At 40.0% G+C, this 16082-nt stretch overlaps 1 protein-coding gene across 3 annotated transcripts in view; it reads right to left on the bottom strand.

Annotated features, from left to right (window-relative positions):
• The window catches only part of LUZP2 (leucine zipper protein 2), a 1331862-nt gene that overhangs the window by 305237 nt on the left and 1010543 nt on the right, over positions 1-16082 (bottom strand). For all 3 annotated transcript variants that reach the window (XM_078684660.1, XM_078684657.1, XM_078684658.1), the window contains exon 8: positions 2083-2157. In XM_078684660.1, the coding sequence (XP_078540786.1) occupies positions 2083-2157 (75 nt within the window). The remainder of the gene's footprint in view (positions 1-2082; positions 2158-16082) is intronic.

The following is a 16082-nucleotide window of genomic DNA, read 5'->3' as shown; positions in this document are numbered from 1 at the left end:
ACCATGAGCAATACGACTGCAAACTTGTCAGGTTAAAGACAGATTCAACAATTTAAGTTGTCCCTAATTTCTTCTTTGCTATAACACAGAGAAGACAGGTTACATTTAGGAAAATGTGTAAAGTATTATGCATTTACTCAGGGCATAATCTCTACAATGAGTATTCTCATTGCTGAGATCCCACCCTGAGTGCAAAGACTACCCCATGTCTGCAAGGCCTCCATCACGAGTTCAGAGGCCCTTGGAGAATCAGGTGCTATGTGTTTGGATTATTCTGGTGGCATGCCCCAAACCAGAGAGAGCCGGATTAGGATTTCTTTCTGAAGCCAAGTTTTGCTCATAGGACAGCCACAGCCCAGTGAAAACAGCTTTTAATGGCTAGTCACTCAGGCAACTACCAACATTAAAATCTTGCTTGTGTCCACATTTAAATACAAGGCACCCCATTTTATAGGCAACAAGCCTACTTATAGTGGCATTTTTAGTGATTAAAAGTAGGGTTATTTCATGTCAAAAAGGGTTACTTTGACAGGTTTGCCTGCATGTTTAACCTTGCAGGAGTCAGCATAGTCAGGTAGGCCTGATGCCATGTTTTTCCTGCACCATATGCAGGAAATGCATGGCTTTGATGGGAATTCAATTAAGTTGATTAGGAGTCGGCTGATGTTACACTGTTTTACGGTTCAGAATACATACACAGGGAATTGAGAGTGGTGCATCAGTGTGCAGAGTTCAAAAACCAGTAGTGTCATCCAAAAAATGGGGGTAACCATACAAAAAAGGAACTCTTATCGGCTTTGTGGATGTTTTGAGTGACTTTTAGTATCATTCACTTTTGAGGGAATTTTTAATAGTAGGCCACATAAAACTGTTTAATTTTACATTATTAGTTTTCATCAGGGCGCCAGCTACCCTGCATAAACTGATTTTTTTGTGTGTATTAGTGGTATTACACAAGCAGTATACATGTTTTATGAGAGCAAGTGGAGAGTAACTATTTGTTTTAGTTAAAGAAGAATCAACCTGGAAAATGTGATTATCAGAGCTTTGAAAAAAAATTCCTTAAAATCTGTGAAATAATCTGAGAACATTTACATATAAATGTGCAGTGATCATTGAATGACAGAATTTTCCAATCCACTGCCCTAACACAAATAATGTATTTCTAAATCACAGGATGTTATTTCTGCCAATTAAGTCCGAGTTAGAAGATTTATAACAATACTTATTTTATATCACAACATTAAATCAAAGCTAGCCAACTATCGGACAGTAATCAATGTTATAATGATGCAAAGCCACCATGTTTATATTTGTTGAGGAGGGGGGTCTCACATTGAATAAGGTTTTTCACAAGTAAGTCCTTTCAGTGGCAATCTCCTAAAATGGTCTACATTTTTATGGCAATATACCACCTGCACTAAGGACCTTGAACATGCTGCCAATCAAGAGGAGGATCACCATTTCACATGATAAATCAAGTACATGAATACTACTGTAATGCTAGCTTTGCAACTGATTGCACATTTACAAGCCAGCACTCCACTTCCTAATAATCTAGTTCACCTGGAGAAAGGAGAAAAGGAGGAGTTTAATTACATGTCTGTGACTCAGGCTGGAATGTGTTTCTACTACACCTAAGTATAGAATCAGATGCGAATATATCAGTAATACATTGTCTCTGGTTCCTAAGTCAAATAATATCCTAATGAAAGCAAATTCTAATTCTAAATATCCAGGCTCTGTCAACCCATGGTGGGCCGGTAATATCCTTAAGACAAATTGTCAATCCTTCTTCCAAGTTTTTTACCACCAGGTAAATGTAAGTACTCAAAGACAATATCTGCAAAATTGAACTGCAAAACCCTTTGGAAAACCTTAACTGCTCCCCCAGGTGTTCACTCTGATTTTTATACTCCCAAAATCATCTTTTAGTATATGGTTGATCAGTAGCATTTATAAAAATATAACATACTAAATACCTAAATTGTATATTTATGCAAATATACGATTTTTCTCCTAATATCCCACCGTTATTGCTCATACATTCAGAATTATTAGGATCCAAACATGGTTTCTCACCTTATCAAGAGCAGCTTTATCAAGTTCATTTTTGGCAACTGCTAGTTTTTGTTCCAAGTCAGCTAGTTGCTGTGCCTGCAAGATTGAAATACAATCACAGATTAATTTGTGTTAATATATAGCGTAACTAATATTCTTTCAGATGCTCACAGTTACCTTGCCCCATTTTACTACCAACAACAAAATCTCATTCTTCAAATCCAGAAATACAATGCTAAAATGTTTTCATCTCTGAGAATTCATACATTGGAAAATCTGCTACTAATCATTGGTTTAAAACTTCAGACGGAAAATGTAACATTTCCTTTTTTATCAGAACACTGGTGTTTTTAATCTCTACTGTGGCTGAGACCAACCATCCAAGCTTCACAAATACGCGTTGTGTTTAAGCAGACAACGTTTTTTGGTCTACACTTGTCATTCTTTTAACTTTGGTAACCAAAAGTCATGCAAATTTACAAAGTAAGGATATGCAGTATGTAAAAGATTGTGGGCCAGATGTAGGAAGCCTAATACCGGTCGGTAACGGCCGAAATGACTGAATTGCCGCTGTTAGCGACCGTATTAGGCATTTGAGATGTAAGGGCCTAATTTAAGGATTCCGTAATTTAATGAATCAGTAATTTAAGGAATCGGTAAATTACCGAATTCTTAACTGCTGATTTGGTAAATTACCGAATCCTTAAACTTAATGTAGGAAGCACTCAAGTGAGTGTTTTTCACTTGTAAGGAGTCGTTATTTACCACCAACTACAAGTTGGTGGTAAATAACAAAAAAACGTAAAAAAAGCTATTTTATGTTTTTTTAACCCGTTTACCGCTGCCGCGATTTTGCAGCAGTGCGGCACTTCCGCAAAACGGGCGGGGCAATGCAGTCCTTCCAGCAGCAGGACAGTCCTTCTGGCAGCACAGCAGTTCTGCTTCTGAATCTTCCATAAATTCAGTAGTGTTTTGATGAGGGACTCTGAAGATCCCATGTTTATATCTGGTGTCAATCTTTGTGTGGGGGAAGTCTATGACCTACTCTTAAAACCTGTTCTCTTCACTTCCTCCTGGTCCCCTGGTTCTGGATACAAATTGTCCAGGTCCCTTGTGTGTGCTGCAGGCAGAGCTCTTTGAAATCGATTAGGACATATTGTTGAAGTCACAACTCACACTCGGGTTGAAGTAGATTGGGTCATGGATTTTAATGTTTCTTTTGTGCTTTATTGGAATAATTGCAACAGTCTGGTCACAGATCTTGAAAGAATTCAACATATGGTAAACAATTGACCTATTGTTTCAGTTTCTCTGGTAAAGAGCACTATGGGGTTGTTTAAAAAAAACATAAAGCAGGAATGACATTCCAAACCATGAGAATTATAAACCTCGGCCTGTCATGGCTTTAACTAGTTTAATATTTTAAATGTCTTGCTTAACTCAGGCTCAGCCGAGAGCTGCCTTTAATCAAAGACCAAAAGACAACTTGTCTGCTGACTTCAGTATTGAATTCATACATGCACCACAAACAGCAATGGACAAAGTTGCTTTCAGCCCTATCTAAATGCTCTGGGATAAAAAGCTGATTCTGGGATACTTATTTACTTAGCTGCTTGCTGAACCTCACAAATTACACTGGTGTAGGTACTGCTGGTGAACTATTCTGTCCCAGTGAAACTTCTCTCATAGTCGGTAGAGAATAGAAGGTCAGAAATAGGGAAGCAGTGATCATCCATAAGGATTAAAAGTAGCCCATTGTCTTGAGTGTTCAGAATTTCCTGTTGACAAAGACAGTTGTTGCTCCTGCAGATAGATTACTAGGATGATAGAGAATTAGATATTTTTATTTGGACTTAAAGTGCAGATATGTGTGGCCAAATGCAGGTGCCACTAATGGACTGGAGTATGAGGAATGATATTCTGAAGATGTTGAAAAAAATTAAGTTGGACTTTTTAGGTATTAGGACATTTATTCCTGAATGATGGTTTCAGATGTTCTACACTTTGGTTTTGGGCACACAGTTTATGGTTATAGTGCTCTGCAACTGACCTCTTAGAGCTCTTCTTGGCTGCAGCTTTCAAACTCCACTGAAGACATTTGATCTCCAGAAAAGTATGTAATGTGACATTGAACCATCTTGAAGATGCATAGCCACAGTCTACAACATGCCAGAAACAATAATATATGTTTTAATAGATTTGTTTCTGTATTTTGCCACATATTGTATATCTTACTCCCAATTTTCTTAATTGTTCAGGATTCCTTTTATTTTGTAACTAAATTTGTATGTTTGATTCGTTATTGTATTTTTCTGTGTAAGTCCTGACTGAAGGATCTTTGCTCATAATGGTGAGCATTAGAATATCCACAATAATCAGTTTACCAGTTAGAAGTTAGATTGATTGGATCTTGTGGGACCTCACTCACAACACACCTCAAAATATCAACACTTCACTTCTACAAGTTAATAATCTCATCCAATTCATAGAATAATTCAGTACTGGCCTTCGGTTGTTGTTGTAAACTGATAGAAAGTGGTTTGTTAGTTGGTGGTTAATTGGTGTACTATCTTGTTAGGTCCAGTTAATAGTTTTAGTATACAGAGCAGGCAGGCTTAACCTAAAGATAATCTGCACAAAGTTTAGTACCAAAGCAGTTAAAAAGTCAACAATAAAACACAATAAAAATCCCAGTCTAATTTATAAAAATAGAGGAACATTTACTAATCACAATGACAACAAAATACAAAAATTCAATAAGTGAAACAATAGATATGACTTTGTAATAATTGTAAGAGGAAAAAGTGCCAAGAAGTGTAAAGCATCAATGGTAGTCAATGGCTGTGGTGGACTGTGACCTACATGTGTTTTGAGACCAATCATGATGCAGTGCGGATGCACTAAATATATAGGCCCCCTAGGGCATAGAAGTAGGGAATTTTAAAACATTCTAAATCCCAGACTAAAAAAGGATTTTGTTGTTTTTCTGGGGAAAAAACTATTCTACTTGCCAGAAAAAAATGGACATTCAGTCAGATGCTGTGTAATTGCAGGGGATCAGCCTTAACATTCTTGGGGACCTTTCTGTTCTTGTATTTAAGGTGGGTAGGGATCCAACCTCCTCAGGTCCTTCTAAGCATTCACTGATATCAATAACACTTTTGTTAGGTGTTAGAGGTGCCAGATTTATGCTTGGCACCAGTTAGTGGGAGGGGGTGACTCCTGGGCACCACCTAACCAATGGGACTAAGGTTCCCAGTGGCAACTCTATGCATCTTTTCAGTAGCTTCCGCTTGCCTTGCTTCAAACAGGCCCAAATGCCAGGTATCAGGGTATTTTCAAGATGCCACAATAAATTCGGGCACTGAGGGATGGGGATAAATGAAGGAGTTTCATTAAGAAAATCCCAGTTCCATCCCACGTTGAACACTATAATCAAACTTGAAAGAAGCAAATACATAAACTGAAGAGTAGTAGGGCAAACTTAGATTCCTTCAGCAAATATACAGGGATACACAAAAAATGGTTTTGGCATTTTCTAACCTCTTTTTCAATTGTTACCCACATGTTACATGTCACTCATCTGCCATGTCAAGCAGGATTTGACAGTGTGGTATTAACAGGATACCTGCAGGCCTCACTCCTCTGAATAGTCTTTGGTGTTCAGAGGAGTCATCTCTGTCCTTGGAGGCATTTCACACCTCCTACAAACCTATTCCCAGGCTTCAGCACTAGCTGGCAGCTGGCAGGGACTGATGCCAATTAATCTTTTGTTTTGTTTGCTTTTGCAATTTTATATAGCACACGTATGGCCTGAAGGCATACGAGTGTTTCACAACAGTTGCAGGATACCTGAGTAAGGTGAGTTACAGTTACAGTAGTCAAACTCGGACATTTACATTGGTAGATGCATGCAGGAGTTGCCACATGAGACAATTACAAGTGTTGTTCGAAGGTCGTACAAAGTTAAAGGATCAAATTAGATGGTGGAGTCACCTACCGAAGTTCGTTCAGATTCTGGTGAAGAGTGTACTTAAGTATGGTTGAGGGTGATTAGCCAATGTAACTGTCAAATAACAGGAGCTTGAGGTACTTTTTGAAGGTGAATAAACAGGTGGTTAGGTTGTGAAAGGTGAAAGGAAGGTATAGTCCAGTTTCTTGCGGCACTACTAGAGAATGACTGGATCATGTTTTTAGTATTTTGCCAGTACAGGTAGGTAAAAAGTACATGTTTAAAAGTTACTTTCCCTTAATATTTATTACAAATCTGTCTTCAGCATTGAGTTGGATTTTAGTAAGTATTAAGAATAGTAGTTTCAATATTTTCTATTTTGTCCCATTCCCAAGATGCAATATTAGTAATTAAACCTGTACTGTGATTCTTCAATAGGACAGTTACACCTGCATAAAAGAAAATAGTGTTTAGGGCCTTGCCACTGTAGGTACATGGTAACTTCAAATTTCTACTTCAAAAGCGATGGCACTGTAGGTTTTATACTGCAGCAGTCAAGCTACAATAGTAAGCCTGAAGTTATATTTATACACTAGTAGAAGGCACACAACGTGCTGCAATCAACTGGTGAGATGTAACTTTTCATACTATGGGAGTATTTCACCAACATGTACTGTGGACTTATAAAAATATTTGAATATGCAGGTAACAGACTAGCCGATTTCGAATGGTCTTAGGGGGTAGGAGCACATACATCAGTCATTGGATAGCAGTGCCCCAGTGCCCTAGTGCACAGAGTCTAAAATTCAGTAAAAATGGGAATGACTACACAAAATTGGGCATTTTGTTACAGAGGCGAAGAAAGGTTCATATTAAAACCAAGCACTTACTGGACCAAGATACAACTATTCAAGGACAAAGATGAAACGAGTCTCCCTTATCACACAAAGTTCACTTAGTAGCATATACATAAATTACACATGCAAGAGGCTGTCCACAAAACATCAAATCAAGAGATAGATAGATAGATAGAGAGATAGATAGATAGATAGATAGATAGATAGATAGATAGATAGATAGATAGATAGATAGATAGATAGATGGATTTATAGATGGATAGATAGATAGAGACAGACAGACAGACAGATAGACAGACAGACAGACAGACAGACAGACAGACAGACGGACGGACGGACAAACAGACGGATGGACGGACGGTCAAAGAGTCGGGCGGATGGGCAAACAGACGGACGGACAAACAGACGGACGGACAAACAGACGGAAAAACAGACGGACAGACGGACAAACAGATGGACAGACGGACAAACAGACAGACAGACGAACAAACAGATGGACAAACAGACGGACAAACAGACGGACAGATGGACAAACAGACGGACAGACGGAGAAACAGACAGACAGACGGACAGACAGACATACGTACAGACGGACAGACGGACAAACAGACGCGCAGACGGAAAAATAGACAGACAAACAGACGGACAGAAAGAAAAACAGACGGACAAACAGACGGACAGACGGACAAACAGACGGACAAACAGATGGACAGACAGCCAAACAGACGGACAGCCAAACAGACGGACAAACAGACAGACAAACAGACGGACAGACTGACGGACAGATGGACAAACAGACGGACAGACAAACAGACGGACAAACAGACGGACAGACGGACAAATAGACGGACAGACAGACGGACAAACAGACAGACAAACAGATGGACAGACGGACAGACAGACGGACAAACAGATGGACAAACAGACGGACAGACGGACAGACAAACAGACGGAAAAACAGACGGACAAACAGATGAACAGACGGACGGACAGATGGACAAACAGACGGACAGAAGGATCATTTTAACATATATAAAGATGAGAAAAATATTTTTTAAATTGTAAACTGATCAGTCAAGAACCAGTCATTGGTGAGAGATTGGAAACAGAGTTGCAGCTTACATTAAAAAAGGTGGCATCCATAAAAGCTAAACTGGTAAGAAGTTACTTTTGTGATAAACCAACAGATACATGGCTGTGAAAGGAAACACATGGATTTGTAAAATGGAACAAATCCATAGCCTGCAAATTGGAAAAACCACAAGAACTTATTTGGATTAGGACAACTGAATAAGAAACATAAGACAAAGAATAACATGTGTATCACAATATGTGGTGTTAACAATAGAATGTGATCGCTGTTTGAAAAATATGGCAAGCACAATATGTCCCCTTAAAAACAGGATTTTGGAACACATCCGATAATTGGAAAACAGCGATTCAAGTTATGCAGTCACCAAACACTACATAAAATATCACACCAGCTACTGGAAAAGCAACAATGAAATACAATTGGATAGATATAGTGACTAAAAATCTGAAAGAGGCTAAACATGCAAATTCCACCAACCAGACTCAAAATATATAATCAAATTGAGAACTGAGATTCCTCCTAGGCCCAACAATGATGAGGAATTGCATGAAATGATCAACCAGGAACTGTAACCTATGATATAATTAAGCAAAGAAAGGCAGAGAGAAAAACAATGTCATAAGCACTGTTTCCAAAGAAACACAGAGGTATGGAAGAAAATACTATTCAACATATATAATTCATGTTATGGTATGTTATGTTATGTTATAAACATTTATTAAGCGCTAACTGTTACCCAAGGGTGTCCTGGGGCTGTGTGAGGTCTTACCCAAAGCTTAGAATGGGAAGTAGTCCGTTATCTTGTGAACAGCCAAGTTTTTACCGCTTTTCTGAAGGCCAATACATTGGTCATGCTTCTAAGGTTAAGTGGGAGATCATACCACGCTTTAGCTGCACCCACTACAATACTTCTGCCACCCCAGGTGGCCTTTTTCATAACTGGAACATATACCAGCTTTGCATCAGATGATCGTAGCGATCTATCTGGTTTATACCAATACAGCCGCTCTTTTAAATACACTCGTCCTGCCCCTTGGAGGGCTTTGTGGACCAAGTATATGCTTGAGACAAGTATATGATTGATTAACTAGCCACTTAGACTAACAAATTACAATTGTGCACTATGATGTAAATATTTATTAAGCTCTTGAAATTATAATACTAATGTGAATGAAAATAGATGAATAAACTCAAAAAACTTGTAAAATAAAGGGATATCAAGTATCTTGTGAAACACACAATAGTCACATGCATGAGACTGTTTTTTTTTTACGTTGCTTTGTTTTTGTTTTGTCTCTGAAACAAATGTTCCTAGAATGCACCAGAATGTGCCAATTGGGATAAGGTATAAAAGAGAGAGAGAGAGAGAGAAAGACAACCGACTTGCTACCATGAGAAAGACTGTCTAAACGCAGCAATTTTTGAAAAGCCCTCAATAAATGAAATTCAATAACAGTTCCTGGAGTGCAGTAGCGTTTCTGTGATCGAAGGAGATATATGGGAGGTAATTATAGTTAGGACCATGTTTCTCTCGATTAAGCATTCTTTGACTTGCCTATATCTTTAATGTCATTCAACGAACCTTCACAAACGTTTAAAGGAAAATTGTCATAGTGAGTCTTGTGCATGGACAGTTTCAGGATGATCCATCAAGCGGGGTCCAAGAAAAAGGGTGTTGGAAAAAATATAATTTTCCATGTTAGTACCCATAGGAGCTTTGAAAACTACTACAGCCCAAACTGCTGGACAGAATTACACTGAATTTGGCACAAAGGTAGATTTTGGTTCACAAATCAGGCTTTCAGTAATTTGGTGTAAATCCGTTCCTTAATTGGGTGGAGCCTAGGCACAGATGTCATTGGCTTCTACCAGAAAGTCCATCTTGGAACCAATATACACAATAGCATCAATTGAAATGCATTGGAGTGAATGCTAGGTGTTGAGGGTCACAAAAAGAAGAAATCATTTGTGGATGTTACTGATAGAGTGCAACCTCTCTATTTATTTGTAGGGGTGCGTTACAATCATGGTTAGTCCACGCCCTCATATAATCGGTTGTATTATGTTATTGGAACGAGAATTATAATAACGTGCCAGTGAAGTGTTCAAGTTTTTCTTCATTTAACCAAAGAATTAACGTAGTGAATGTACGAATTTAGGTAACCACATATGTGTGCAGTATATTTATGACTAATGAACATATCATTTATAAAGGCTCCTATAATGTGTGTATATTAATAGTTCATATATGCATGTATTTTAAACGTGTACACTATTCCTATGTTAGCTGAAAACTTGGTAGGCCTAACTTTCATTTTTCCCTGTTTGTTCACAGGTTGAAGGTTGTTAATTAGAATTTATGAGCTTGTGAAATTCTCTCCTTTCACGTTTCCAATGCGGGTGCAAGAATTTGTCCCGTTAGCTTGAATAACATCTTTGTTTTAGGAGTTGGACAGACCTAGGGAGAGGAGGATGCCTTTGAACAAGTGGAGCCGATAATGTAGGAGGATGTAATTCATGTCTGGAAAGGCCTGGGAACAAAGGTCATCGAACAAAAGACCTCATAGAAGGTCACCTAACAAGAAGTGTCTAATTTGATGGAGAAGTCTTGTGAAGTATTCAGGGGTGTGGTATTCGACTTTTGTTATTGGGGTTAGAGACAGAGTACCAACACTTCTGCCTTACCTGAAGAGAGGAGAACATCTTAGAAAGAGCTCAATAGATTTACGCTACTCAACCCAATTGACGTGAGTACGCTTCTTAGGAAGTCTTCACGTGCTAGCACCATTCAGGGGCCTTGCCTGGAAAAAGCTAAGTAGGGATTTCACATTAGCAGTAGTGTAGGGGCAGATTAAATACTTTTTACTTATGAACCAACAATGAAAGAAATCTTTTGAGGTAGTCTCTATAATTATCTGTGTTTGGATCCTTGAATTAGTGATTCTGTGCATATTGCACCGCCTAAATTTAGTTAGTAGATTTGGTTTTGTATTAGTGCTGATGTATCTTTACACTCTCGTCATGATGTGCAGGACATACCCTTGATCAAATATTATCAAATTCTTCCGACCTAATATACAAACAAACTCTACCATTAACTTGGTCGGATCATTATATGATTACTTTTGATTTAGTAGGGCCAAGAGTGAACTTACCGAATAAAAAACTTGGAGTACGTAGATATAGGCATTGGCACAAATTGTCTCCAGCGTCCTTTTCTGAGACACTCCGTGCCTCCTCACCTCCCGCGGATGGTACAGTAGAGGAGCATCTGAGCTCTCTACATGAGGCCACCATCACTACTCTAGACGCCATTATTCCCATTAAAAAGACGGCCACTGTGGCACGCCAACCCCAAGCTGCCTGGTATACGAAAGAATTGAAAGCAGAAAAAAGTATCTGTAAAACATTGGAACGAAACTGGCGACGAACTAAAGCAATTTCAGACAGGGATAGCTTCAAAGAGAGACAGAGGATATATTATAAGAATATTAGAAATACCCGGAAGAAATACATTGCTTCACAATTGGAACAAGCAGATAACACTTCTAAAACACTGTTCCAGATCCTCAACTCTCTAGTGAACCCTAAGGCCTGTCACCCCGAAGATGAGCCATCGCAACTACTCTGCGATAATATTGCCAACTTTCTAACTAATAAAGTAGAGGATATCTATGCTAAGTTTCCCCTGTGCAGCTCTCGAGATTTAGAAGTGGAGACTCTTCCACTGAATCCCCTGGCGAACGCTCGGCCCTCCCTAAAAACATTTGCCCTTCTTACTTTAGGAGAAACAGAAACTCTGCTCACATCTGCAAAGTCAGGTTCCCCCAAAGATCTTATTCCGGCAAAAATTGCTAAAACTCTTGCCTCCACCTTGGCTGGACCATTGGAAGCAGTTTTTAACAGCTCCATTCATGCTGGTAAACTCCCAAGAGAATGGAAAGATGCACAAGTTATGCCAATAAGGAAGAATCAAAAACTTCCACCGGACGTGGTTACCAATTACCGTCCCATATCCTTGCTCCCTCTTTATAGCAATATGTTGGAGAAACATATTAACAAGCATCTCTCCTCCTTTGTTGAGACCTCTGACTGTTTGGACTATTCCCAGTCAGTATTTCGACCGAGGTACAGTACCGAGACTGCCTTGGTCAAGGTACTGGATGATATTAGATTGCAAGCAGACGGGGGTCGAGCAGTCATTTTGGTACTGCTCGACCTATCCGCTGCATTTGATACCATCTCGCACTCGATTCTTCTGGATAGATTGAGTAACATAGGCATTCAGGACAAAGCCTTGGAATGGCTGACTGACTTTCTTAAGGACCGGACCCAAACAGTCAACTTAGGTCCATTTAAAGCCAAAACCACCTTGGTCACTAGGGGAGTCCCGCAGGGCTCCTGTCTCAGCCCTACCCTTTTTAATATTTACATTGTTCCATTGGCTGCTCTGCTTAGAGAGATTGGGTTTATCCCGGTCTCCTACGCAGATGATACACAGCTGCTCCTGGCCTATGATACTAATGCTCCTAACATCCGTGAAATTTTTGCGGAAGGCATGCTTAAAATCAAGACATGGATGAATCGAAATTTCCTCCAGCTTAATACAACGAAGACGGAAATTATGCTATTCACGGAGGCAATTAACAGCTGGTCCCCGAGCTGGTGGCCGAAAGAACTAGGTGCGGCTCCAACCCCCAAATCAGTTGTAAAAAATCTAGGGGTTCTTGTGGATAACAAGTTAAACTTGGAGGAACATATAGCATCTACGAGACGATCTTGCTTCCATGCTCTTAGTCTCTTGCGGAAGGTTTTTCACTTCCTCCCCCTCACCACTCGTAAGACGTTGATACATGCTCTGGTCCTGAGCCGGCTGGATTTTAGTAATGCACTTCTCATTTCAGCTACAGACTCTGCCCTGCGTTCTTTGCAGGTGATTCAGAACACTGCAGCCCGACTGGTTACAAATGCCCCTCGTTGCACTCCCTCTTTACCCCTTCTCCATAAATTACATTGGCTTCCGGTTCGCAAACGAATCCATTTCAAAGTATGTGTTCTGGTCTTTAAGAATCTTCATCAACTTGGCCCGTCATATTTATCAAACAAATTGACAGTTTATACGCCCTCACGCAGGCTTCGTTCAGAAGGCAAAGGCCTCCTAGTTACTCCCCGTTTTAAGAAAGTAAAATGGGGAGGCAGAGCCTTCTCTCATCTTGCGCCCAAGTTATGGAACCAGCTCCCTGAGACGCTGCGATTAAATCACAATTATCTTAGCTTCAGGAAGCAGCTGAAAACATTCTTGTTCTAGTCAACTTACATTACCTCACTAGTCTGTAGCGCGGAGATACCCCATGTGGGGCGATTCATGCGCTTTATAAATGAGCAAATAAATAAATAAATAAATGTGTTTGTATATTCAACTTTTCTTGGCATTGTAATAAATATACTAAACTTGGATTAGGAGTCTGTATTTCTTTGGCGTCAGGGCCATTGGTAATGTATAAGTGCTGATGAATTTCTCTCTCCTCCACACTTACAAAGCAGGTAACAAAGAACCATTGGCCAAAGGTTCCCGAATAAGTTTAGAACGTGGTACCCGGCTCCTACAGTACCATACTATTTTTTGGAATTGTGGTGTATTCTAAGGTGATTTAACCATGTGAAAAAGCCTTCTGGTGGGAGTACATCAATAATGTTTGAGAGAAAACAGTTTTCTCATGATTTTCCAATAGAGGTTATAGAAGGTGCTCCAGAAGCCAAAATGAGAGCGTATTTTCTGTAAATTCACACCATGGGGTCCATTAGGATGGCTGGCAGATTGTCCCTGCACAGAAATGACTCCCCGCCACATTAGGATGTCTAGGGGGTCCGCGGTGGATGGAAAGACCGCCCGCCACTTTTCCGCCTCGGTCGCCTTGCGACCGGGGCGGAAAACTCTAATATGGTGGCGGTGTCTATCAGACACCGCCAGCCATATTAGGATGGGCTATGGGGAATGCCTTTCCGTGGCGGCATGCGGAGACTCCCTTCGGGGGCCCGTTGCGGGCCCCCTGGGACTCCGGGGGCATGGGGGGTGCACATGGGGGGTACCTATGGTGCCTGTCATGTTGTGCTTTGAAACGCACAACATGCTTTTTTAGCATTGCGGCGGGCGGAATTCTAAAATAATCCTAGGCTATGTGTCCTGCACATCTAACCTGGGCTTCTATTGGAATTCTATACTGCATATTAGCAAGCCCATTATCGCCGTTTTAGCGGCAGTTTCCTGCCGCTAAAACGGTGCTAATTTTAATGAGGTTCTTGTTAATATGTCCCATTATTTCAAACATGGGTGATGCTGCAAGTTCAGATCCTGTCTGTGCACTGTCACTGCAAGTTTCACTTGGCATTCTATCGGTTTTTCTGAAGAGCCAAGCCCACATTTTAGTGCACATAAAATACTTCTAAGATATGCTTTACATGTGCCATAAAGGATGCTGTTTTGGGCTTAAGTCATTTACAGATGTCATTTTGCACTTGGAGGCATCAATGCCAAGTACTACCAGATTATACTATCCCTAAAATAATTGATATGGATGTTCACAAACGCATAGAGCCTCTCTTTCAGGTACAGAGACAGATACAGAAGCACTTATACATTCTGTCACTCACCAGAAAACATTTATGTTTGCAGCAGACTCAAAGATAGTTGCAGTGATACCTAATAACTCTCTATTGCCTGACACGGGCACTGACGTTTTTTGGAGCCACTTACATACACATTAAGGCAGCCATAAAGGTATTATAACAAGCAGTTACATACCAGCACATTTATCTAAACAACTCATGGCACTGGCAGAGGTGTATTCCTATACTCTCTGAGATATGTAGGCAAGTACTGAGAAAACTTTCTCAACCATGTACAGAAATAGTCCTTCAAACATAATTGATGGCTACTAGTGCAGACCCTGCCTGTGCTCTCTCACTGGAAGCTCCACTTGGCATGTTAGAGGTCTTTCTCAAGTGTCAACTCCACTGAAAAACTCATGAACCCAGTCACTGACCCACTCAGACGCTTATTAACCAACGTAGACATCTACTCAAACAGCTACAGACTCACTCAGGCAGTGATGCACCCAGTCACACACCCAGTGAGCCCCTTATGCATGCATTCCCAGACGCTCTCAGACACACACACCCAGTCACACACTGATTGATACACTCATGCGCTTAGTCACACACCCACTAAGGCACTCTTACACTCACTCACACACTAATTTTCAAAGGTTACATGTAGGAAACATAATATTAAAAACCTTAGAAATTCACTAAAAAACAGTGGTTACAGGGGCTTTATCGTTCAAAAATAGAATTTAAAAAACCTTAAAAATTCACTGAAAAATCCAAAGATTACAGGAACGCTATAGCTAGAAAATGGAAATGTAAAAAAAATTGAAATCCAAAAACAAAGGTTACAGGCTCAGATTCCACTCATCGAAACCATAGAAATTCAGCAGTATAGGTGCCTAAGCTGACTATAACTTATGCCCCCATATTACACTGCTTATGACATCACATATTACTTCTCTCTTGACACAGTCAGTGACATCACTGATGACATCTCAAATGACATCACTGATGACATCTCATTCCGTGAGTGTAAGCGCTTCTGAGACTAAAAATACTAAGCTACAACATAAGTTAAATAACTATTCTTTCTGTGCTAGTAATTAGTTACACTATTTCTAAAATATCTCATTTGATTGTCTGTTTGACTGTCTGTTTCAGTGTGTGAGTGGAAGTATGGCTGTGTTAGTGGGTATGTGAGTAGGTGTGTATGGGTGACTGTATTGGAGAGTGAGTGACTTAGTGAGTTGCTGCATAGGTGAGGGAGTGGCTGTATGGTTTCTATGAGTGAAATCTGTGACTAACTATTATGTCCCTGTAACCTTTGTTTTTTTCAGTGAATCTATCTATCACATAAGTATTTGTAAAGGGCACGTTTACCCCATCGGGGTCTCTTGGCGCTGAATAACAGATGTTTATTGTTACTCAACTCAATGGTACTCATTTTATTGACCTCGGATGGATGAAAGGCTGAATGGACCCGCCAGGATTTGAACCTGTGACCCTGACTCAA

This window comes from Lissotriton helveticus, chromosome 3_2, assembly GCF_964261635.1.
Source record: "Lissotriton helveticus chromosome 3_2, aLisHel1.1, whole genome shotgun sequence".
Taxonomy (NCBI): Eukaryota; Metazoa; Chordata; class Amphibia; order Caudata; family Salamandridae; genus Lissotriton; species Lissotriton helveticus.
Note: the sequence above shows the minus strand (reverse complement) of the source record. Positions and strands in the feature narration are given on the sequence as shown.